Genomic DNA, 25458 nt, shown 5'->3' with positions numbered 1-25458 from the left:
AAATCACTACACAACACGGTTTAGTATGGAACTTTCCAGAAATACAATCTGAGTGACTGAGGCGTTGACCTTTCAAATTCATTATAACAGTATTTTAATGCATGTCAGACAGTGTAATGATGTACTGTATCTTCTGAAATAAATAAACAACATGAGTGTTTTTTAACATTTTGTTTTGGAATGACTTTCCAAATGGCCCTCTACTTAGGCTTCATCACTTCTGAATGGACCACGTGTTCGAGTAAGTATGCAGAATGAAACACAGCCACACTTCCGGATTTGGCCTACGCTCCGCCTACCGTAATGTCACGTGAAACTCGCGTGCTGCTGTCAACACTTCCTGGTTTTGACGCTTGAGGAGCAATGCAAGCTTGGGTTCATTTCGCGGTGATTTTAAGCTGCTTTGGTGAATTATCAGTAGGTAAGATATGTCATACACTGGCACTGTAGTAGAACTAATAGCAGAACATAATTTAACCTCATTTGTAGTAGTAAAAAAAAAAAAAAAAAAAAAAACCTTCCTTCCTTTAAGCCTGCAGTGTGCATGACTTCAGTGTAATTTAATTACTGAACTATGTCCTGAATTCTTGTGTTTTATCTGCTTGAATGTCATCACCCTACTTTTATTACAAACGTCTCTTTTTCTTGTGTTTATTAAGCTGAGAACAGTTAAAATTAATTGCCAGACCTCTTCTAACTGCATTTGTTACTGTTAGACATTACATAGCGTTTTATTTATTGTGTTATATATATTACATAAGTCAAGTAAGCAAGTGAACCTGGTCACTTTTGGGACTAGATTTAGGAATTAAAGCAGGAAAATGAAGAGAACTGGACTGTGGAAATGCAGGACCATAGACAGGTGTATCTGCTATGCATTGATTCATTCATAAATCCATCCATCCATCCATCCATCCATCTATCCATTCATCCATCTCTAGTAACCATTTTATCCTGGTCAAGGTTGCAGTGGATCCTATCCCGGGAATACTGGGTGGGAGACTGGAATATACCCTGGATGGGAGTCCACACACACACACACACACTCACATTCACATACACACACTTTTTCACACCTAGGAGCAATTTAGTGTAGTCAATCCACCCACTCACATGTTTCTGGGAGGTGGGAAGAAACTGGAGAACCCAGAGAAAACCCCTACAGACATGGGAAGAAACATGCATAGAAACTACCTGCTGCCTTTACAATCTCTTACTCGTAGGCTAGATCTGCGCATCTGTGTTTTCAGGTGATAACCTTCGCTTTGCATCATATTATGGAGAGCACATGGTCCTGCAGAAAGCTCCAGAGAAAGCTGTGGTGTGGGGGTATGGCATAACTGGAGCTGAGGTTCAGATCTCTTTAGCAGGACCACAAAATGAACAAGTAAAATCTGTTCCTGTTCTTGATGGTGAGTAACAATAACTGTTTAACCTGAATGTTAAACCAGAAACATGTCCTGCTTGAAGAAATTCCTCTTGAATAACGATAATAAAAATACAATAGTACATTCAAATCCATTCTGTGTTATATTACTGATCTTAAATGTATGGTAATATGTGACTTATTGATCTTTTCACTATTAAACATTGGCATTATATACATATAATTAGCCTTATTGTACTATAATTCTACTATTATTCTATAATTACCCTTATTTTATATTAACTACTCTTATTCTTTAGGCTAATAAACTTGTAAATTAAAAAAAAATAAAGAGGATAAAAAAACGGATAAGATGGATTATTTCTGCAGGCATTTGGAGGGTCATTCTTGATCCGGTTCAGGTTGGTGGTCCCTATAATCTGACTGCTACTCAGAGAGGAAGCAAGATTGTACTCACAGATGTGCTGTTTGGAGATGTTTGGTTATGTGGCGGTCAGAGCAACATGGCCTTCACACTCGGTCAGGTGACCGCTCCTTCTCCTTTTTCTCTAAACAGAAATATCATCACTCAGGGAGGATGGCTATCTGCTAAAACTGCTAAAGTGTAGGTCATTTCTCTCATTGAGAGATGTGTTTCTGGTCTTCTTACAGGTATATAATGCCTCAGAGGAGCTGGCCATGGCCACTAAGTTCCCTAACGTGAGGGTCTTCCAGGCTGCACTGGAGATGAGCAGTGTTGAGTTGACTGACCTTGCAGGTGTGGAGGTTCCGTGGTCCCGTCCCACACCAGGTAAGAACACGGATGTCCAAAAAAACAATGAGGTTTCTGTGATACACTTTAGATACTTGATATAATATCAAGAGGTTCCAGAGGATCTTGATTCCCTGCCAAGAAACTAGAAACAAAAAAAATTTAACAATGAACTGAAACATGAAGTGGAATCAGGAACTAATCGCTTATCATGTCTCAGGTTAGCTATCATATTTTCTAGACTGTACAAGATTTGTTTCTGTAGTAGGTGCTGCTCCTTATGCAGCTTAACAAATCTACTTCTGTTTTGACACATACATTTCTGAAATTTGCTATTGGCTGACTTAAATGTATAATATTTAAATTGAATTAAATTTAGCGCAGTCCTGTTGAATTCTCAAATCTGATTGGTTGGAAGGTGTTTTGATTAATTTCCTACACCAGCAGCTCTGACAGTAGTTCCAGTTGCAAAGCAAATCACAAGTTTATATTAATGTGTTTGCTTGGTCTAATACCATATTGTTTCTATAGTAACAGCTTACCAAAATACTCCAAAAACAAATATATATATTTTTAGCCTTTTTAGGCGTCTCTAGTGTCAGTGCTTTGTAAAAGTCAGGGGTTTTCCACCACAGAAAAGTCTTTATTACAGACGGCTTTGCAATTTATGGCTTCTCTGTAACATGACAAGGTGCATTTATTGTCTTGTTAACTTCATAAGAAAGAAAAGAGAGAGAGTCAGGCGAGGGAGGTATTGTTTATAGCTGCTATGACATGAGCAGTCAACCGGCAATGTTCCTCAACATTAAATGAAACTATAAACTGATAAAACATGCATCGTGTCACTCTTAAAAAAATAATTAGCCTCAGCAGATTGCTTTATAAGAAGATTAAAACACTTTGGGACTTGCTGTTTTTGCAAAATAATCAACTCTAGGGTATTAACAGTAGCTCTGTTTTGCATCTTGCTGCATCACACCACCCTGTTGTTGATTATTTTCCTATAACAGCACCCCCAACAGTATACTTAATTAGAGAACAAGTAGCAAACTGGCCATTGCAACTAGGGATTAATTGCAGTGGAGTAATGGATTCATAGGAGCAATTGTATTGATTGTGTGTTTAATAGATATGTGAGTATTCAATAATTAAGAGTTTTTTTAATGAGATAGAACACACCTGTACTTACATATGTTTAAAATTCATCCGTTTTCCAATGCACTTTACAGTTTTCACAATGATGAGATATAATTTGTGTGTTCAATGCAACTATAACATTAAATTCTTACCTACATGTGTATTTGATCCATAGAGAAGGTTTATCATTTCACATTCTAACTTGTAATACACGCGTATCTGTAGTACATAAGTTTATAATACAAGGTGTAGTGAGCTGTAACTGTTTTTTTTTTTTTCAATAATAGATCATCAGTTTTTGCTTTGTTTTTTTGTGTTTTATTTGTGATTGTAGAGATCCTTGGAGGAAAGGATTTCACCCACTTCTCAGCCGTGTGCTGGTTGTTTGGCCGCTACCTTTACGAGAGCCTGAAATATCCGATCGGGTTGGTGGAGTCGTGTTGGGGTGGGACCCCTGTAGAGGCTTGGTCCTCCCTCAGAGCACTACACAGCTGTGGCCTCAAGGAACCTGAGAGCAGGTACGATCCCCAGCACACACGTCTCCCAAGACTTCCCAAGTATGGGAAGGTTTTCAGTAGTCTTACCATATTTTCCAGACTATACGTTGCACTTGGGTAAGACAAACCCCCAAAACTCTGTTTGATTACAGAAGATATTAATATACTTTACAATGTGTTTTGTTTTACAACGTATTTATGAAATACTGTTACAGCAAGCTTCTACAGGCAGAATTGAGTTTGATTGATTTTTTTTCCAGCTTTATGGATAAATTGCATCTGTAATCTGTCTTCTCTTCAGCTGTAGCAATAAAAAAATAACAAAACTCAACAGGAAAAAAAAATGTTTATTTCACTGTCCTATCATGACCACTGCATTATCTTAAACAGCAACTTTGATAAAGGCTTTAAGCTCCACCCACTTGTACAGTCATGCCATGTCATATATCTGAAAAGCTTGTTTCAATTCATATTTCATTAAAACATACATGAGAATTTCATTTAAAACCCTTTTTAATCAAAATCTTTCTTTCTATATTCACAACCAAAAATATCAGTTTCTAAATGTCCTGCATTCATGAAATTTTACATTCTTATCCCTAATTAGAAGGTTATTACAGAAGAATTTCCCCCAAATTTTTATAGAGAAAAATGGCATAAAATATTTTTTTCATATGTATATATATATATATATATATATATATATATATATATATATATATATATATATATATATATATATATATATATATATATATGTAATAGTACATTGCATTTTTTCTGACTAAAAAACAACAAACATTTCTGTAAAATGTCTTCACAGTGAAATAAATATTTTAATTTTAATTCTTAAATACTAATGAAGCCCCATTTTCATAAATAATTGTACATTTTTAAAAAGGCCCAATTTAAAAAATACAAGCTACTAAAAAGGACATGAGCAATCAAACCTGTAGTGTCTTGTCTTAATGTACCAGCCATTTTTATTTTTATTTTATTTTTATATTGAAAAAGTGTCTAACTGATGGTTGACCTACGTTTCTGCCCGTGCATGACAATTATGATTTTATTTGGTGCACACTGACGACCTTATAAGGATCATTTTTAACTGTGGCTAAATTTGGTTATTTCCAATTTATTTTTAAAATTGGATTTATGGAGATACACATTTCTCATGGGACAATAATAGATTCAAGGTTAATAGAGTGGGTAATAGATAATGTTTTGGTATTTAATGTCTAATTCTATCCACATTCTGTCCACTGTGAACTTCACTGTGTGTAAAGTGATGAGTGGGATAAAGAGTGGAACAGTACAGTGTTATGGAATGCCATGATCCACCCCCTGCTCAACATGACCATCAAAGGAGCCATATGGTACCAAGGTATTGATTCTCATGCAGAGAACCGAATCATTTAATATAGTGTGGCGTGGCTCAACTTTGCCCTGCTGTTTCTCAGGTGAAGCCAACGCACAGTACAACCAGGACAAGTACTCATGCACTTTCCCAGCTATGATTGATGACTGGAGGATGGCGTTCCATGCAGGCTCAGAGGGCCAGACTGCACCAGACTTTCCGTTTGGATTTGTACAGGTACCATGCAGAATCATAGCTTTAATCATTAGTCTTAAACCACTGCACTGTTGAAAGCTGCATTCCGATTTGTCAGGAATTTAAATGAGTAATTTTCTATACCACAGCTGCAAGGCAAGTTCTTTAATAGTAAAATAAAATGTGAAGGCTTGAAGTAGGGCTTGGCAGTCTGAATATATACAGTAATATTGATATTGTGATAAATTATAACGATACACTTTCCTGATATATCACGAGTATCTTTTTGTTAATAACAATTACAAACTTGTCCTTCTGTTTCAGGCTTAAATAATTGCTTTTGAACACATTAAATAAAAGTATCATCAAACTCACAGGTTTTTGAATGCAACAGTTTGTTAGCAAACCTATATATTGTGATACATATCATACATCGACTGTCGAAGAAATGTCTTCAAGGAACATGATGTGATATTTTTGTCATATTGCCCAACCCTAGATTGGAGGCATTATGTTTTCAGAATGAATACATCAAGCAAAACACAAAAGTAACCACAAGCAAGGCATACTTTATTCACTCCCAATTTGTTTAGGGGTCGTTTTTGCGAAGTGTGAATTCACATACACGCTAAAAATGCTGAGTCTGCCCTCTAAAGGCTGATTTATAGTTGCTGTTAACTACACATATTTAAGATGGCCGCCGCTCGTATCCTGCGGTCACTTGCCACGTCATTTGTGCACTTCTTCAACTAATGTAAATAGTGGAGGCAGTATAACACCATGTAACGCTGTGTATGCATTTAGTTTGAATAAACAAACTAAAATTGCATCTCAAACTGCATACTTATGTACTATTCTAGACTGTTATTGAGTACTATTACAGTTACAGTTAGTGTCTGAATTTTCAAAACCTCTTAAGGTATTTCAGTTAGTGTTTGAAATTTAAAAAACCCTTAAAGCTACTGAAAGTTCTGTTTTGAGTCCCTGTCTTCTGGATTTTTCTAGATTAGTAAATATATAAAAAATTAATATATTTGAATGTACGGTGAAGGTTTCTGATTTGAGACGCAGATCATGACAACAATCACGCCGACAGCAGAAAGTTTTGGAATGGAGCTCGTCAGTGTGTGTAATGTGTGTAACTGTGCGTGAAATCGCTAAACGTTACAGTTCGACTTGGAAACCAGATGGACAGGGATGATCTTCATCTAAGTTGTAATTGCCAGTTGGAAACTCAGGATATGATCTTACCGCGTATGACTTTACATTATAAATAAACATGACCGAAAAATGGCAGCTGCTTCTAAAGTTAAAGTGATTAAAATTGTAATGTGATGTGAATATGAATAGTATCTAACATAAATGAAACAGCATGAATAAAATGCATATATCTGTTTTAGACTTCTGATGTTAAACTTAACATGGCCCTCCCCAGCTGTGCACCTACAGGAAGGTCACACAAGACGGTTTTCCAGAGATTCGCTGGCACCAGACAGCAGACTACGGCTTTGCTCCAAATGAGCGCATGAAGAAAACTTTCATGGCTGTTGCTGTGGACTTACCTGACGAGTCCTCACGCTGGGGCAGGTACTGTATTTGTGGGAGTGTGTAATGAGGGTCATAATTTTCACACAGAACATTTTCATATCATATGCATAAGACAGATATGTTTTTTTTTTTTTTTTATTTGTACTAGTGTGTGCACTCCTAACATCTTTGCAGGGGAAAATCTGATGTCTTGAGGGTGTATTATGTGAAATGAGCTATGCAAAGTAAAAGAACAGCAAAATACTTAGGAGCAAAACTGTGTGTGTGTGTGTGTGTGTGTGTGTGTGCGCGCATAGCATTCACCCGCGGGATAAACAGGATGTGGCGTACAGGCTGGTGCTGGGTGCGCGAGCTGTAGCCTATGAGGAAACGGGGGTGTCCTTTCAGGGTCCTTTTCCCAGCCTGACCCTGATTAAGAACACCACCATAATCATCACTTACAATCAGAAAATAAGAGCCACGCTTTCCAGTGACACTTTTGAGGTATGGCTTGGTATTGTGTCATTGAGCAATATTTATATCACATTACAGGGCTTTCTCTGCGATGATAATGCACAAAGTAAGTTTAAGGTGGCAGATATGAAGTCGTTTTCCATTATTTGGTTGCTTGTGTGTTGTCTCCACTACAGATCTGCTGCTCTAAGGAGAAGAAACCTTGTACATCGGGTTCCCAATGGATTCCTGCTCCAATGAAGGAACAGGGAAGTGATTACGTCCTGGTATCAATAGCTAAATGTCCCCTTGAAAATGTAGCTGCTTTGCGTTATGCGTGGAGTGACTGGCCGTGTTCTTTTAAAGCATGTCCCATCTACAGCGCAGATGGAGTCTTACCTGCACCACTGTTCATCTTTAACCGGTGGCCAACACACAGCTGATGACAAACAGTCGAAAATAGTTCCTCTGTACATACAGTATGTGGAAGAAATTAAATACTTTCAATTAGACCAGTTAACAGCTGGGGACATCACAATCATGACATTTGAATGCAGGATATTTTTCTGCAAATGGGTCATCAGGGATTAAGGTATTGAGAGGGTTATTAGTTCAAATCCCAGAACCGCCTAAGAGCTACATTTGGGCCTTTGATGATTCTGATGCATAGGGTGAGCTAGTGGGTAGGAATTGACACAATATTGAGGAGAAAAACAGGAAAAAGTAGCGGATAATAAGCAAAACATAAAATATACACAAAAATATGTGTAATGTGTAAGATATACTGAGTTTATTAGGTACTAGTATCAAATATGGCCGCACATACTGGATTGTGTTCAGAGTCGACGACTTCAGTCCAAAAGTATTTATACTGTGAAAGTTACTCGTATTCAGAGATGAGTTAAGCACATGCTCAAGTCAATCTATTGGGTGTGCTATTCAGATGCAAATCACCTGTGTGTGGTTTATGTCTCCACAGTTGCCATTTTTTCTGGCGAACATAGGCACAAATGTGGAGTGAAGAAGGAAATAGCGTTTATTCTCTCTGCTGTAAAGCATAATACAGTGTAACATAAAAGCAAGAGATAATTACATTTTTTAAAATATAGTGATATATGAATGAGAAGATGACAAGCTTTGAAATAAACATCTAATACGAGTCCAGTGTACTGCCAGTATGTTTCTGCATGAATAGTCCTAGTTTTAATTATCACTTTAATTTAAAAAAAAAAAAATGGCTCCTACCTTCTTTATTTGGAAGCTTATAAAATAGCACTTGATCCAGCACTGATTTTTTTATATTTTGCAAACAATTTAATGAAGCCACGAGATACCAAATCAAGGTCATGAAATCATAATGTGTATGCAGGATGTAGGCCATTTTAACGTGCTTTTAATTCATTATTTTGAGTTGTTGAATTAATAAAATAATGCCTGTGTTTTGGTTCATTCAATGCACGTTCCTGAAAAGAAAGTGTGTACAGGTGTTCCTGTTAAAGTGGTGAGTGTATGTGGTATTGCAGGGTACATTTGCATGTGTTGTTTGTTATTGTGAAAATTAATTCATGATGTAATCAGCAAAAGACTTCTTCTCAGTATGAGTTAGTAGGAGGAAGTTAGTGTAGGGCATTAAGCTCAATCAGATCTGTTTTTTGTACAATTTAGCAAATGAAAAAAGTAAGCCAAATGAGAAATGCACTTTAGGTGTATATGCTGCTACTCTATGATTAACCAGCAGGTGGGAATATTGGCAAAGCATGCAGACAAGGTTGCATGTCTACGAATTTCTACAAATTGCTACAAATTTCTACAAATTGCTAAGGTGTACATACATAGTGGTTAATCAGTTTACCATTTTTTACATATTTGCACTCATTTTTCTTTAATTTTCTACAATTGACAAGTAAACAACAAAACAAATTATTGTCTGTAACAAGACAATAAATGTATAAGTATCATTTATTACTAAAATATGAGTTTTCAAAAAACTAATTTAATATTCTTGTTATGATTCACAAATACTGACTGTGTCATGTTGGCTTGCTTTTCACACTAATGAACAAACACTAATAAAGCACTCAGATTTACCAAAGAGATCGTCTCTGTGTTCTTGAACATTTTGTTTTTTATTGTACACTCAGTCCTTCACTCATGAGCATTAGGTCTGGGCAGAGCTCATGCGTATCCAGTGAGACCCTCTTACTCCCTGGACAGGGAATCTAAAAACTGAGCAGAGGTGAGGGAATCGTGTCCTAGGAAGTCCTCCTGAGTGACCACAATGACGCGGAGGGACTGTACAACAGGATCTCGCATGATTGGTACCCCACCCTGCAGATTAAACTGACATACACCCTAGAGCGAGAGCTCATATGTGGTCTTGTTCAGTCCTGCATGAAAACTGAACAAGATCCAACACAAATAATCTCCAAATATTCATGGAGAATGCTACAAATGAATCAGATTAGAATTACATCACCAGTAATTACATTTAATTTGTGCACTTTGATCATTTCGATTATGATCATGTTCTTTCACACAGATATGCAACATCCATTTAGAGGATTTAGAGAGCTAGAGAATTTATACATGCAAGAATTTAACTTTGCAGACTTCTGCACCATGACTTTTAAAAGTAGAACTAGATTCATGCAGAGAATCATGTTCTCCTTTGGGTCCTTTTCAGTCCACCTCTGGCCCCCCTAATGAACCTTCTGCCCATGGGTACACCATTCTGTATGATTTGGCTTTGTGTTTGTGCTCAGCCTAAACCGCTCACATAGCCTATCTGATCTCACCTTGCAGCTCTCATGAGCCCAAACCACAAAGCATTCACACTTTTGCTGATATGCAGTTTGGACAGGATGTACATAATCTGCTGACAAATAATGCAAATCCCACAGCTACAACGAATTAAAACTGGCTCCTCCTGGGCTGAACAGGTTGAACAGCATGTGACCTCTGAAGATACAAAGCGACTTCTTATAATATTAAAATGTAAGACAGGCAAATTGTTAGACAGAAATTGTTGAAAGGTTTGTGTTTAGAAGTCAGTGACCAGTTATTGAAAAGTTTCATGTACGTAATAGTTTCTACAAAGATTTGAGATCTATTGAAGTATTTGAGTTAATCGTAGTATTATACCACAACAGTGTTTAATTCTTGAATCTGATTGGGCAGAAGGTGTTAATTTACATTAATTTACTATAAAAGCATCAATAACTTGGATGTTGGACACAATTTAAGCCTAACAATAAAGAGATTTTATTTAACAGTGAGAAACATTGCTCTGGTAAAGCATTCTGAAAGACGTTTACTTAACTATTATGAAAGAGCACTTCAGTCTGTGTCAGCGTTTTGAGATAAAGCTGATCTTTTAAGTTTTATGCCATGAGCGAGTCTTCCAAATGAGGGTTATGCACATTGCATTTGCTCAGATATTTGACAAGCTGCAGTTTTTCATCTTATTAACTTCAAGAGAGAAAAAAAGAGAGGCTGGTAATGGAACCACGGTTCATAGCTGCTATAACATAAGTGATAACAAAAACTAACTTGTTTCACGGATGCTCCACAACAATAATTGTAAAAATAAATGGATAATTATGATGTGTTGTTCTTAAACAAATTAAAAAAATCAAATTGCTTAGTAGTTAGCACGCTTGCTTCACACCTCTGGGGTTGAGGGTTCAATTCCTGCCTCTGCCCTGTGTGTGTGGAGTTTGCTTCGGGGGTTTCCTCCGGGTACTCCGGTTTCCTCCCCCAGTCCAAAGACATGCACTATAGGCTGACTGGCATGTCTAAATTGTCTGTAGTGTGTGAGAGTGTGTGCGAATGTGCCCTGCTATGGGTTGGCACCCTGTCCAGGGTGTCCCCTGCCTTGTGCCTCAAGTCCCCTGGGATAGTTTCCCTGCTACCCTGTGTAGGATAAGCGGTACAGAAGATGGATGGATGGATGGATGGTTGTGTTTTATTCCTTACTTAAACCATTACACTCCATTTGAAGTAACTGATACCTGATATGTCTACACCCAGCTAGAAACAGATATAGACATGACATGTTGATTTGGTAATAATAGTGTTGTCATTTGTCACTTTAAGGAACAAGTAAGTAGGCTGTATAAATAAAAGCTTGCTACAGAAATACAGGAAACAGTGTCTAATACACTCATATGAGTGCAACACTACCATATTATTATCATTGTCTTGGTCCCAAATAATATCTGGTTAATGTGGTCCTATGTTGGTCCCTATCCACTGATACACAGATGTGGTAGAGGAGGACAGGACAGATACATCCTGTGTATGAACAGATGTGCTACAGTTAGTAATTGATTGCCTCAATACAATATCTGGGTGACAAACCTTTCTATCACTACCGTGTCATTATCATTGCTGCAAAGGGTGAATATAATAATATCTGCTGCAAATAATATCTTGTCAGTGGTGGTCCTTTTCCTTTAAAGTGAAGTATGGACACACACACCAGGAGCAGTGAGCAGCCTTTTTTGCTGCAGCACAGGGGTTCAGCGCCTTGTTCTCACCTCAGTCATGGTATTGAGGGTGGAAGAGAGCACTGGTCATTCACTCCCCCCCCCCCCACCTTCGGGTTACAAGTCCAACTCTCTAACCATTAGGCCATGACTGCCCAATGGACAGGGTGTAGGTGTGGTAATCATATGTGAAGAAAATGAAACAGACTTTCCACTAGATTTTGGAGCGTGGCTGTGGGGATTTGCCCATTCAGCCCAAGAGCATTAGTGAGGTCAGGCACTGATTTCGGGCGAGGAGGCCTGGGGTGCAGTCAGCGTTCCAGTTCATCCCAAAGGTGTTCAGTGGGGTTGAGGTCAGGGCTCTGTGCAGACTACTGAGTTCTTCCACACCAGCCTTGGCACACCATGTCTCCATGGAGCTCGCTTTGTGCACAGGGATATTGTCATGCTAGATCAGGTTTGGGCCTTTTAATTGCGGTGAAGGGAAATCTTAAAGCTGCAGCATACAAAGACATTCTGTACAATTGTGTGCTTTGAACTTTGTGGCTACAGTTTGGGGAAGGTGCACATATGGGTGTGATGGTCAGTTGTATCTATACCTGATAAAATAACCAGCGCTTGATTATGATATAAACTAGAAGACTACATGTAAGTTCTCTTTCAGTACACACCTGTAGCCATTTACACTTGGGCTGGTCCATTGCACGTAGTGGGGGGCGTTGGTTCACCCCTTGATTAACCAAAAGACAACACTTTGGATTTTTTTTTAAAATAAATTAATGTTCCTAAAAGTATTTATTTAGCTGTGTTATAATAAATCTGCGTAACACAATCGATGGCTATTTTATCAACAGGTGAATATGTGCAAAACCGAGATTTGTACACCCCTACAACAAGCATAGTAGGCGGAATGGAAGTGACCGTCAGAACATTGGCCGGCAGTCAGTTTGGAATGAACCAACTGTGTTTTAGAGGGGTGCGCGTTGTAGCTGTTAGCTACAGCTAGCACTATTGCAAACGGCGCAGGCGAAGCGGTGTTAAAACTTTTAGCTCCAGCGCCTGTCCTGTATGCACACTTGGGGGGAATACTCAATTTTTTTTCTATAAATAAAAGAAAAAAACAGGTAACTTAACTCTCACGTCACAAAAAAGCAAGAAGTGTTCTGTTAAGCAAAAGCGTAGCAGCTGGGTTGCGTATTTGGTTAGCTAGCTCCTCAGTCTTAGCAAAGCAGTTAGCATACCAGGCGGTTAGCCTTTATATTAGCTAACATTAGCTCTGGAAACACCGTTATATGCTTGGATTTGGATATGGTAATGTTAACTGTTTTGCTAGCAGCGCGCTAGTCGTAAATGTCGTAATGTAATAATTAGCTAGTGAGCTAAAAAGTCCAGCACTGACTTCGGAGTTAAGCAGACGTTAGGCTAACTAAACTAGCTGGAATCAATTGAAACGCATCACTATAGCTAACTAGCTAGCCAAATAATGTGTAATGTTTATTATATACCGGGTGGATTAGCTGAGTTAGTTTAGCAGCACATAAGCCAGCATGCAGCAGTAGCTAACTCAGCTAACTGGCTACAAACAGTGCTTCTTACAATCTTAGAGTTCTAGCTACTTTGACTGATGCATCTTTCACTGTTTCAGCAGAAATTACTTTTTTTTTTATGATAATAAAAGGTGGGACGGCATTTTAATAAATGTTGCATGCCTGGTTACAACTGTTAATATTTTCTTCATATTATGTTATTGATTTTGTAATATGTGCATAATCAGATTTCCCTGTCTAAACGTTAAAGAGATTAACAAATTTAGAGATTAATTTTTTGTGTAGCAGCAGCTGAGTCTGAAAGTGAGTTGCTTCCTCACAGGGTTTGTGTAAAGATGAAAACAATCTTTATTTAAAAATAATAATAATAATTGAAATTGAGTGAAATTTGGGTGTTTCCTGGAACAAGTCAAGAATCCAAACGTTTAGGCAAAAAATCAGCAGAGAAAAATGTTCGAAAAGATCTAATAATCTAATCTCCAAAAGCTGCCCAGATAATCTGATCGAGACCAGAGATAGTTATATAAAAGCATAAGGGTGGGCAGAGAAGTTATAAGAGAATATAAACATGTACGGAAACTGATATTCTGATTTCTGCTTAACATGCACTTTTGATCATTGCTATATATATATATATATATATATATATATATATATATATATATATATATATATATATGCAAACTGTCGGACTCAGCTGTAGATAAATAGATTGATGGATATATAGGTGGTGGATAGTTGAATAACGTGTTTTCTCTCCCTGTGCCGCAGCAGCAGCCGTGCCCCGCCGCGCGTCGACCCCCAGCGGAGCTGTCATGTGGCAGGAGGCCCGCAAACATGAGCGCAAGTTGCGCGGTATGATGGTGGACTACAAGCGCCGTGGGGAACGACGGCGGGAATACTACGAGAAAATTGTAGGCAGCGATCATGCTCTAACTCGTCACCACCCTTAACATACTATCTATATGATGCATAAAAGTAAAACTAGTGTTTGTGTTTTGTTTGTTTTTTTTCTTGAGCTTTCATCAATGGTTTCTCACTTGATAATATTATATTTTCTTCCAAATGTGACAAAATCCAAACATCAAGCAACAAATGATCATACGAGATCAAACCCATAATATTTGTCAGCTTATTTAATGTGCAATGCAGCTTATTTAATGTGCAATGCTGCTGCATTAGTAAATCATTCCTATAAATGAGGCAGCTGGTATGTCTTCTCATCCATCCTTGTGCCCAGCAGATGATCTGTAAAAGAAATGTAAAGGGTGTTTGTAGGTGTCTATTGACATTATACACTTTGTATCCCTCCCACTTTTTCCCTGTGCAGAAAAAGGACCCAGCTCAGTTCCTGCAGGTTCACGGCCGTGCCTATAAAATCCACCTTGATCCGGCTGTGGCCTTGGCAGCTGAGAGTCCAGCCAACATGTGAGTTACTCGTGCCTGCAGTTCTCACCTGGACTTTGTATTATGTTCATTTTGTTTTATAGCAGGAGTGGACAAATCAGTAGCCCGGGCTGACGTGATTATGTGTCCATGCTATTAGTGTTTTTATACAAAGTTGCAAAGTTCACAAGTAGGTTCAGAAGGTTAGAATTCACCGGTGAATTCTGTTTCTTTTCTCGTTTAACATACAAGCACATACTGCTAATTCTGAACCCCACTGCCTGTTGCACCATGTATGTTTACCATTAATTAGCATACACGGATGCCTTGCAATCTTTTCAGCATCAAGACCATGCAGGTTTATGGAGACATTGATAAATCCAAATAAAATAATGTCATATAACATCCTGCTAGTAAAATATGCCCTCAACTCATGGTTAATGAGGTTGAGAGAAAATAAAGCTGCTGCACAACTGCTATCTTTTGTGTGTGATTCAAGGAGAGAACACCACAGCTCAGCCAATACACTGGCCCACGAATTGACTTTTCTCGAGGACATAAACACAATGTTTTCAGACTTTAAAAAGAATAATGAATTTGACTAAATCATGCCCTATAAATGATTCCTATAGTTGTCTATGTCTGTATTAATGCACTTAATTTGCTAACTAGCTCGTCATAATTTATTACATTATGTTAGCTACCAAATGCTAGCCTAGCCAGTTACATTTCTGGGCAACCAAAGCATGGAACTGGATAGCACAGTGGAGATTTTAGCCAATAAATTTATAATTTTGTCCACTCTTGTATAGTTTGTCCTGGAGCAGTCACTATGGATATATAAATATTTATCAGATAATATTTATCAGATATATAATATTAACTGTAAATCGCATTGTCTTTTCAGGATGCCTTGGCAGGGGGACACCAACAATATGATTGACAGGTTTGATGTGAGGGCGCACTTGGACTATATTCCCACTTATACACCTACTCTGATGAGCACCACGTAAGTCTGACAGAAAATTTCTTTGCTATGGATAATGATTTTTTAGTTGTTGAGCTGTCGGGATGTGCTTCTTTTTAATAAGCTAAAGACACCACAAACAGCATGGGTAGTGGATGGGTCTCCAATTGATTAATGCTGTATTTTGTGAACATTCTTTTAATATACAGAGTGTTTTGTTTTTTTTTTCAACTCAGTTAATAAGTGTTTTGGTTGCAGGACTTCAGAGCAGGAGAGTGAGGAGAGGAAGTGTAATTATGAACGTTACCGAGGCCTGGTGCAGAACGACTTCGCTAGCAGTGAGTGAGACTTTATATGGGCCTGAGTGTAACACAGTTGTGCAAGGAGTTATGTGGGAACTGTGTTTGTAAGTTAATGTTGTCTTTTTGTAGTCTCTGAGGAGCAGTGTTTGTATCAGATATATGTGGACGAGCTATATGGCGGCCTGCAGAAACCAAATGAGGATGAGAAGAAAAAGTAAGTCCATCTCGGCACAGCTGACTGATTGGAGATTTGAGGTTGTTCATATTTAAATCTAAAGGAAATCCTTTGTTTGTTTGTTTGTTTGTTTGTGTGTTTTACTAAGGCTTGCTGAAAAGAAGGCTCAGATCGGCTACACGTACGAGGACAGTACAGTCACAGAAACTGATGCACGGCCAGATAAAGGGGATGAGGACAACTCGGAGAACAGCGAGTCTGAGGAGGATGAAGTAATTCCTGACATTGGTGTGTCTCACATTCTGTCTCTTTTTGTTTTTGTTTTTTTTTTTTAAATTGCACTTGTATGTTTAAAGACCATAGTAGTATCAAGTGATGCAAAAACTAATAAGCTGAATTTCAGGAAACACTGGGCAAAATACTGAACACCGAAACCTAATTTATTTTCTTTTTTATTTATTCGCTTGAGTTGTTTTTAAACCATTGTACAAATGTGAAATTGAATTTAAATATTCGTGCAGTTGAAAAATTAAACCCATAAATTCCTAAATACTTGTGTATCTAGCAAAGTGTTTTGTGAAGTCGTTGTCTGGAGGTGTGTGCAGTGTTTGTCTCGCTAAATCACAGTGACCCTAACCAGGATATAGCAGGTACTGAAGATAAATAAATGCAGAAAATGCGTCACACAGCACAAACACCCGATTTGCTCCCATATTAACCTTTGCCCTGCGAGCTTCATCTCTGACCACCTGCTCCTGTGTGAATGAAAGTAAAATCCACTCCCACACCTTTTTTGTTGCATCTTGCAGGATCCCAGTCCCGATGCACAGTGTCTGTCTACTGGGGTTTTAACTTGTTAATCTTTCTTAATCTAAAACTGTTCCTTTAGATCAAGAGGCACCCTGTCTTATTGTTGTTTGTTTATTTGGCATTAAATGTGTGCGTGTTAGTTAGAAAACAAACAGAGGTATACGGCATACTCCACACCTAAATTTGCTTTATCATTGCTTTGGTTGACTTGATGTTTACAGTTTTGAAAGTTTAACTGTAACTGTTGCTCTGATGGCAGAAGTATCATTCTCCCTTTAGTAGTAGACAACCACTTCTATGGGACAATGGGAAGCAAACAGGGAAATTTCCCATTTGGTTTTCTATGCGAAATGTGTAAGTGCACCCAGAAGGGCTGATTTGTTGGTGCCCTCTTGCCAAGTTTATTTTTGGCTAAATGTTTGGTGGCTGAACATTTCAGTACATTTATGGTTAGATCTGGAGTATTACAGGAGTATCAGGAATGCTGAAGTGTGTGTTTGTGATCTTGTTTGCTAGATGTTGAGGTGGACGTGGACGAACTGAACCCAGAGCAGGTGATGGAGCTGAACAAGATGGCTACTCCTTATGGCATGGCGGAAGGAGACTTTGTCTGGTCTGTTTGTTGTTGACATTTTATCTCCCGTTAAATCACCCGTTTTTTTTTTTTTTTTTTTTTTTTTTTAATGGTCCCGTGCCCCAGCACCGCATAGGCCAGTTTCTCTGTTTCAACAAACCTGATGCAAATCATTACCTTAAGAAACCCTTGATCAGTGGAATCATGTGTTGGAGCTGGGAAGTTCTGATCTAAGCTGATACGTTAGCTCCTTGGTGGAGTTATTGATGAGAAGTAACAGTGAAACGGAGTGGTTTGCATGTGGCAGGCCGAATAACCGACATGCTTTTGTGGCAGGATGTTGAGAAAGGACAAGGAGGAAGTGGAGGCTATAAAGCATGCCAAAGCGCTGGAGGCCGAGAAGGCTATGTATTCGGTAAGAGCGAAACCAGTTATTCTGCTAGTGTGACTTGGGAGGCCCTCTTGGTATTTTTGTGTGTATGTGCATCTGGCAGGTAGCCAGTGCATGTTGCTCAGATGATATCTAAACCTGTGTGTGTGTATCAGGGCCGGCGCTCTCGCAGACAGAGGCGAGAGTTCAGAGAAAAGTATATGAAAGGCAGACAGATCAGCCCTCCCAGGTAAGCCAGTGTAAGCATTGCATCACCAAAATCAAAGCTATAATACTATCACCCATTTTACCACACTTCACTCATGCTTCATGCTTAATTGCAGTTATGCCAGACGAGATAGCCCGACCTATGACCCCTACAAGCGGTGAGTGTAAGGATGTGTTAATTTACCTACAGCATGTGGCTTTGGCTGTAGAACTGCTATTTTATTCCTCTCTTTCTTTCCCTTCTCTCCCCTGTGACAGGCCCCAGTCTGAGTCGAGTTCAGAGTCACGCTCTCGCTCACGTTCCCCGGGCAACGATAAGATCACCTTCATCACCAGCTTCGGGGGCAGCGACGACGAGGGCACTGCAGCTGCACAAGCCCCACCTACTGCCCAGTCCACCCATGCTCCCTCCAACCCTGCAGGTCATAGCAGGGGCTCCCGGTCGGTAACTTCCCTTTTCTGCTTCCCCCTGGCTTTCTGTTGGATGTTTTCTCCTGTCAGTTTTATATGTGTTGCACTGTGATATAATTTAGGTGGTTTTGCTAAGGTCAGGTCACAAGCTTAGCTTGGGTTTTGGGCCTACTGTTTGGCGCACACGCACAGCTAAACTGTGTGTGAAGACTTTGACAAATAATTGCAGAGACACAGGCGGAGCAGTTTCTGAGGTTCAGGGCTATTGCACAGTTACACTATATGGCCAAATGTATGTGGCCACCTGAGGATCACACCCACATGTGAGCCTTCTCCAAACTGTTGCCACAAAGTTGAAAACACACAATTGTCTAGAATATCTTTGTATGCTGTAGCTTTAAGATTTCCCCTCACTGGAACCAAACATGGTCCAGCATGACAATGCTCCTGTGCACAAAGGTTGTCAAGGTTGGACGGGAAGACTTCGAGTGGCCTGCACAGAACAGATTATGTGCTCCAAAATCTAGTTGAAAGCCTTCCCTGAAGAGTGGAGGTTTTTATAACAGAAAAGGAGGACTAAATGTGGAATGGGATGTTCAAAAAGCACATATGGATGTGATTGGTCAGGTGTCCATATTTTTGGCCATATAGTGTATTTCTAAGCTATTTTTATTGTTCCATTTTAAGCCTAAAACTAAATTAACAAGGAAATAAATGGTGATCCACTGCTGAGATGCCAGTCTATAGCATTTACCATGGCACACAGTATGTGTTTTAGGGCTGTTTTGCCGTGGCATTCTAAAATAACTCTGCATGGTGTTTTTATGTCTGTCCAGAAGGAGACGTTCCTCCTCCAGCCGCTCATCATCCTCCTCACGTTCTTCCTCCCGTCGCTCATCTCGTTCTTCTTCACGGTCCCGGCGTGGTAGGCGTGCACGTGGAGGGCGTGATAGAGATGGACGCCGTTCCCGATCCCGCTCACACTCCCGCCACCGCTCACACTCTCGGTCATGGCAACGCGGAGGACGAGGAAGCAGCTCTAGGAGACGCTACGAGAGGACACGCTCTAGGTCCACAGACAGGGACAGAGATAGAGGAAGGCACTACACATCACGCAGAAGAACCAGGTAAGAGGTTAGAATTGCATGATAAATGAACAGGAAAAGACAAAGTGGTTTTGTACACCTAAGTACGATGTACACAAGAGAAAGTTAAACCAATATGTAGAAAAATGCACACAGACAGGTATTCTTACACCCACCGCATGAATTCCTTTACATTTACACATGCAAATTAAGTGAAGAAATAAAATTTGCAATAATCACAATTATGGCCTTTATCTGATAATGGGAAAACACCAGGTCTACAAATAATCATATTACACCTTTGCAGCGTGCCAGTAAACCCACTGTCCACTAATCACTATCCATTTTTCGTATATCACATGTGAAAATGTACTGGTCCCTGGAGGACTAGTGGGTAGGCCCCAACGCTCTCAGCGCTGCGGCCCAGGTTAGATTCTCAGCCAGGGAACCAACCCTAGCCACTGGGGTTGAGCATGACAGTGTACTCCCAGTGCCAGTCCCAAGCCCAGATAAAATTGGGGAGGGTTGCAACAGCAAGGGCATCCGGTGTAAAAACTGTGCCAAATCAACTATGCGGACCGGTGAGCCGCCATAGCAACTCCTAACGGGAGCAGCCGAAAGCAGAGCAACAGGTACATGTGAAAATGTACAAAAGAGAGAGAGAGAGAGAGAGAGATGAGATAACCATGTACTGAGTAACTGACTTATGTGACCAAAATCCATGTAATGACTTTAATCTGATTGTACAATACTGTTTACATGACTGCTTGTGCAGCGTGATAAGTGATGAAGATCAGATTATTCTTATTAGTCTGCACTGTGTCTCTGACATCCATTTGTGCATTAGACATGTTTACCACAGAAACCTGTTCTGTTACTTAATTTCCCAGAAAGCAGCTTGGACCTACTCATTTAACCTTGTCAGCAAACATTTCCCCAAGGATGTTCCTCACCACACAGTGGCTTTCCCTTTGTAGGTCCCGGTCTCGCTCTCGCTCAGGTGACCGCGGTCGCCGTGGTGGCCGGAGTTCTGGGTACAGGAGAGGTGCCAGCAGCAGCCGAAGCCCATCTCACTCACTTCCTGTCAGTCGTAGCCCTTCCCCTTCCTCTCGCTCTGCCCAGCCCGCCGCCACTGCTGTACCTGACAAACAGAGAAAGTGAGTCATGTCTGTAGTACAGCCACAGTGAAGCCATATTGAAATCACTTGATTGTAGACACTAATGGTATGTTTACTGCTCTGTTAATAATGGATAAACAGAATTTTGATTTGGGATTGATGCTTTATAGAATATGTAGAATATAAGCATAGCTCTCACAAAATCTCTTTCCCTCTCTCTATTTTTCAGGCCTGAAACTCCGGGTGGTAAAGAGACGGGAGCTGCCAAAGTCAGTAAGAATTTGATATGGCTCATTTTGTTGCTAAAGACCACGCCTCCCTCACTCCTGACAGGCTGATACAGTTGTCAATCAGTTCTGAGGTGCCCACCCACCTCATTCAATCCTGGCTCCTCAGAGAGCTTCCGATCTCATTTGAAATGTTATTAGATTAGCTGTCTCCATGGTGATCAGCTCTGCCAGTGTGCCCGGCGACCACAGTGCCCTCTGTTCCCAGAACACAGTGGTCTTTTCAAGGGCACCTATTTCTGAACCTGTCTTAACCCTCATTATATATAATGTGTGAGAGTGAGTGAGAGATTAAGAATGGAAACATGAATATAAACATAAAAAGTGTATTTGTGTGTTCTCACCCTGTGTAAAATGTGGAGAGGTGTTTTGTTAAAGAACTGTATGAGAGAACCCAGGTGCTCTGGCCTCAGTAGTGGGGCATGCTGGGACAGGCAGTGCAACACTACCTACTTTCCTGCATGCATACACACGTTCACACTGTCCTTGTTTCTGAAGTTGAACTGTATGATGGCAGCAAAAAAGATAAAGATGTTTTTTTGTTGACCTCTAACGTGAAAGAAAGAATGACAAAAGAAAGGCGAAATCAGCCACTCCCTTACACACCCACACCGCCAAAATACCAGAGGCAAAAAGAAGGCCAATGCTGTTGTAAATCCTCTGCTGCTATTGTACAGCTATTTTCCATGCACAGTGTGTGATATAAACTCTCTTCCCTCCCCCCATCTCCTAATGTTGTAAGAACCAAATCTGAGTAGAAAACACATACAGCTGAGGCTAATGTCTAGATATCTGTGCCCTTATGCAAGCCCTGTTGTAGTATTACAATCCCCCTGCGTTTCTCAAGACGTCCTCTGGCATCATGTTCTAATAACAGCATGTCCCTTACAGCCCAAGATGACCCCCCAAGAGAAGCTGAAGCTGCGCATGCAGAAGGCCCTCAACAAGCAATGTGAGTCTTGTTTTTCGTGTTGCCACGTGCAGGTTATGAGATTGTACTTGTAATGTAGATTTCTACATTCAAATTTAGGAATTGCTATATGATAAATCACTTAAAATAAGCATTAAAAATGAAAGTGTCATTTCTAAACACAAAAGTGTCCAAGGCATTTGTAAAACTTTTATTTGGCTACATACAACTGAGTGCTTACAAATGATTGTTTTTATCACCCAATGCATATTTGGTGTCCAGAATCCAGTTCTTTAGTTTGCACTGATGCATTTAGGCTAATGTAACTAACAAGTAAGAGCAGCTTATAGCCTCCATTTCAGTAGTGTGTAAACTATATGTAAAAATCATCACTCATTCACCACTTAAATGCCATCCTTTGACTTAGTAATACCATTAGCTCATAAAGCGTTCAAGGAAATAGCAAACTAAGGTAGTGTTATTTTGTTTTATATACACATCATTCAGATGAGGCACGGTGACACAGCAGGTAACATTGCCGCCTCACAGACCCAGGGACCCCAGTTTGATCCTGAGCTCGGGTTACTGTCTGTGTGCAGTTTCACATTGTCGCATGTTCACACAGGTTTTCAGTAGGTGGATTGGCTACTGTAAATTGCTAAAAACAAAAGAAAGAAAATCATTCAAATTGTATTTTTATACGAATCTCACTTAGTCGTACAGTTCCCCAAAACCTTGGGCTTCCAGTCAGAGTCTATGCTAGTGTGGAGAGAATACAAACCTGTATGCTAACTAAGAAAGTGATTCTACCATCACAATGGTTGCGACATCCTTTGCCTTCTAATTTTGGAGATAAGTGTCATACAGTGTCAGAAACCACATATACATGTATGCATGAGGTTTGAGGTGAGTGTGCGATTATTTTAGGCATGCAGTTTGCCCTGTGTTGAACTGGAGTCTACAAGCTTCCTTCATTTGTTGGGCTTTATAGCTCCATTGAAAATTTAATAAATGAAACTATAGTTTTGAGTTTTGGAGGTCCTTGTCCATTGTCCTAGAATTGTAACACCCATTTATTTGGATATCATGTCTCTTGTAAGAAAAAAAAAAGAGAAAGAAAGAAAACTAAAAGTGGATATTATGTTTCAGTGTCTCAGGATCTTTCCAGAGCATTGCATGTTCAGGTTTTTGTGCCACAGAGTAATTATAATCCATGTTTACATTTAATGTTTTTTGTATGTAGGGTGTGTCATTACCAGATACTACATTTCTAATACTAAAGACTCTATAGTAGTCAACACTGAATGTATTAAGCTCTAATACTGTGTCTGTAACTCCGCAGCCAAGGCGGATAAGAAGGCGGCACAGGTCAAAATCCAGCAGCAGGAGCATAAGCGGCAGGTGAGTATCTGGTGCTCATCTCTTTTTCGTAGCTCTCATTGGAGAACCCAGAGATGGTTTTCTATCTTACACTAATGACTTTTATCTCTGCTTAGGAACGAGAAGGAGTGCTGAGAGCTATGGCACGCAAAATTCGCATGAAGTAAGATGTCTTTGTTGAAAAATTTGTAATCCTGCATTCACCCTAGCAAGTGACAACCCACTCATGTCTCTAGTTTGTGTCTTGTGGGCGTGTAGCCACCACTGCTGTTGCACTATGTGCATGCACTGTCCAACGTTTTTTGGACAGAAATGGTACTAGCTCTATGCAGCGTGTATGGGTAGCTAAGCATAAATGAAGTAATACACTAATCAGCTTGAAAATTGGTTCTTTGATTTACTTGATGTGTTCGGCATCATACTAGCTTCATTGGCAGATTAGATAAGCAATCTCACTCTACTAGCTACATACATGTGCCAGGATGTATGTGCCAAAGATCTCTGCTACTTCCTTCAAAGCTTTGTTTTACTTCATAATGCCTCTATACACATGCAATGAGAGGTCATATATGACATGATGAGAAACCATGGTTATAGGTTTTTCTACATGAGACCGCACACCATAGGATTGGTCTGAGGAATAATTCAAGCCAATGATTTGGATTTTTTTCACTTTATCATATCATAACTAATTTGCAGTGAATTGAGAAAATCTCAGTTCAAATGATGTTCTCTAACTGAAATTGAGGTTTCATGTTGCACTTGTACGTAGTAAATGGTCGCCTGTCACATTGCTAGGGTGAACATAGGTTTAGATGCTTCTTCTCAACATCTCAAAGTGGCATATGTAATCTGATGAGCATTGTGCGTTGTAGGGAGCGAGAGCGACGAGAGAAAGAGAGGGATGAGTGGGAAAGGCAATACGGCCGTCAGAGTCGCTCGCCCTCACCCAATTCCAAATACAGTGAGTAATTCCACAGTCCTCTAACTGTGCCATATTTTTAGAATATTACATGACCCTGCCACATTGTCTTGCTAAAGAACTATATCCATGTAGTTTTTGAAAATCTATTCAATTGATTCTAATCCTAAACATTTTGTCCTTACAGGTCGGGATTATGGCTCATACAGAAGGTAGGGGAAATCACGCTCTCATTTTTTAAAATAAGTAAATAAATAAAAATAACAGTTGGACACTATGGAGCTAAACTCGGTTATTTTTTATTTTATTTTTTTCTCCATACCTGCAGGAGGTCCCGTTCCAGATCACGGAGTCCATACTATCGGTACTGAACACAAACCCATCACTGTGAGAGGACAGTGGATTTAGGAAGAAGAGAACAGGCAGACTATTTAAGGCACATATATGGAAAGAAAACTGAAGGGTAGTTGGAAGTAATCTGGTTCCTGACCTGCAACTTATTTAAAGGTCAGACTAACCTGTGGTATAAATGAATGTCTGATTTCAACAGAAACACACTTTTCTTCCCTCATCCTGTTATGTATCAGAGCATACAGAGGTACAGAGATACCTTAACTTTATGAATATTCTCCTAATGCAGGAAAAGTCAATTAATGAATGTGAATTGCTTTTGCAGAGAGGTTAGCCGTATATAGGACTAATTCAGTCCAGTCTGTGTCCTCATTTTGTACATCTCTGACTGACTCTTACCATCACTGAAATGAGAATTGTTTTAAAAATGCAAATGAAAGACCCAGACTCACCTTTGTATATAATATATTCATATAAGAATGTCTCTGAAAATTCATGAACACTTCCAAATCTGTGATGGGGAAAATTTCACTCACACACTGTAAATATCAGTCTGCCATCAGTGCTGTTTTAGCCAGAATAGACTGCAATATGCTCAAAACTGAAATGCTCAAATAAAATGCTTCCAAAGTATGACAAATCTGCCTGAAGACTGTCATTGTTTTACCAATGATTCTGTTACATTAAAAAAAAAAACACCTGCATGCTTTTTCTATTAATGCATGAAATTAGTTTACTTGCTCTTTTAGCTCAAAGTTTTAATGTTCTGATTTCTTTCCGCCAGATGGCGCAGTTCAGCATTCAAAACACTGCTTGAAACTGAGAGCCAAGGTCCATGATAATC

General features: G+C 39.5%; 2 protein-coding genes across 5 annotated transcripts; both read left to right on the top strand.

Moving 5' to 3' along the window:
* The first annotated feature begins 304 nt into the window (after positions 1-304).
* siae (sialic acid acetylesterase) lies at positions 305-9396 on the top strand. The gene is made up of 10 exons (XM_026914366.3): positions 305-421; positions 1251-1412; positions 1757-1911; positions 2039-2177; positions 3610-3793; positions 5059-5156; positions 5233-5366; positions 6760-6911; positions 7169-7355; positions 7502-9396. Exons 1-10 carry the CDS (start codon positions 364-366, stop codon positions 7745-7747), a joined length of 1515 nt encoding a protein of 504 aa, XP_026770167.3. The 5' UTR covers positions 305-363; the 3' UTR covers positions 7748-9396.
* A 47-nt stretch (positions 9397-9443) lies between these two features.
* On the top strand, positions 9444-25254 carry clasrp (CLK4-associating serine/arginine rich protein). Of its 4 annotated transcripts, none has more exons than XM_053234854.1 (21): positions 9444-9622; positions 14110-14252; positions 14669-14766; positions 15632-15733; positions 15950-16029; positions 16123-16207; positions 16317-16456; positions 17495-17591; positions 17889-17967; positions 18099-18172; positions 18267-18308; positions 18409-18591; positions 19398-19688; positions 20624-20803; positions 20994-21033; positions 21943-22003; positions 23304-23362; positions 23458-23504; positions 24217-24305; positions 24451-24475; positions 24592-25254. In XM_053234854.1, the coding sequence occupies exons 1-21, from the start codon at positions 9583-9585 to the stop codon at positions 24632-24634; spliced, it is 1998 nt and encodes a 665-aa protein (XP_053090829.1). In that variant the 5' UTR covers positions 9444-9582; the 3' UTR covers positions 24635-25254. The 4 variants fall into 4 exon arrangements, 3 of the variants coding, with proteins under 3 accessions (XP_053090829.1, XP_026769644.1, XP_026769646.1); XM_026913843.3 differs by lacking the exon at positions 9444-9622 and adding an exon at positions 12758-12915; XM_026913845.3 differs by lacking the exon at positions 9444-9622 and adding an exon at positions 12768-12915 and having other exon boundaries at positions 14113-14252.
* The last annotated feature ends 204 nt before the right edge of the window (positions 25255-25458 follow it).

This window comes from Pangasianodon hypophthalmus, chromosome 6, assembly GCF_027358585.1.
Source record: "Pangasianodon hypophthalmus isolate fPanHyp1 chromosome 6, fPanHyp1.pri, whole genome shotgun sequence".
Lineage (NCBI taxonomy): Eukaryota > Metazoa > Chordata > Actinopteri > Siluriformes > Pangasiidae > Pangasianodon > Pangasianodon hypophthalmus.
The sequence above is the reverse complement of the archived record's forward strand: the minus strand, read 5'-3'. Positions and strand labels throughout refer to the sequence as shown.

Excerpts from the sequence above, each read along its gene's own strand:
- siae (XM_026914366.3), top strand. The coding sequence starts at position 364 with ATGCAAGCTTGGGTTCATTTCGCGGTGATTTTAAGCTGCTTTGGTGAA. Across the intron at positions 1,912-2,038 it reads TGGCCTTCACACTCGGTCAG|GTATATAATGCCTCAGAGGA; the intron begins GTGACCGCTCCT and ends GTCTTCTTACAG. Across the intron at positions 3,794-5,058 it reads CTCAAGGAACCTGAGAGCAG|TGATGAGTGGGATAAAGAGT; the intron begins GTACGATCCCCA and ends CTGTGTGTAAAG.
- clasrp (XM_053234854.1), top strand. The coding sequence starts at position 9,583 with ATGACGCGGAGGGACTGTACAACAGGATCTCGCATGATTG. Across the intron at positions 20,804-20,993 it reads GTACCTGACAAACAGAGAAA|GCCTGAAACTCCGGGTGGTA; the intron begins GTGAGTCATGTC and ends TCTATTTTTCAG. Across the intron at positions 22,004-23,303 it reads GAAGGCCCTCAACAAGCAAT|CCAAGGCGGATAAGAAGGCG; the intron begins GTGAGTCTTGTT and ends GTAACTCCGCAG.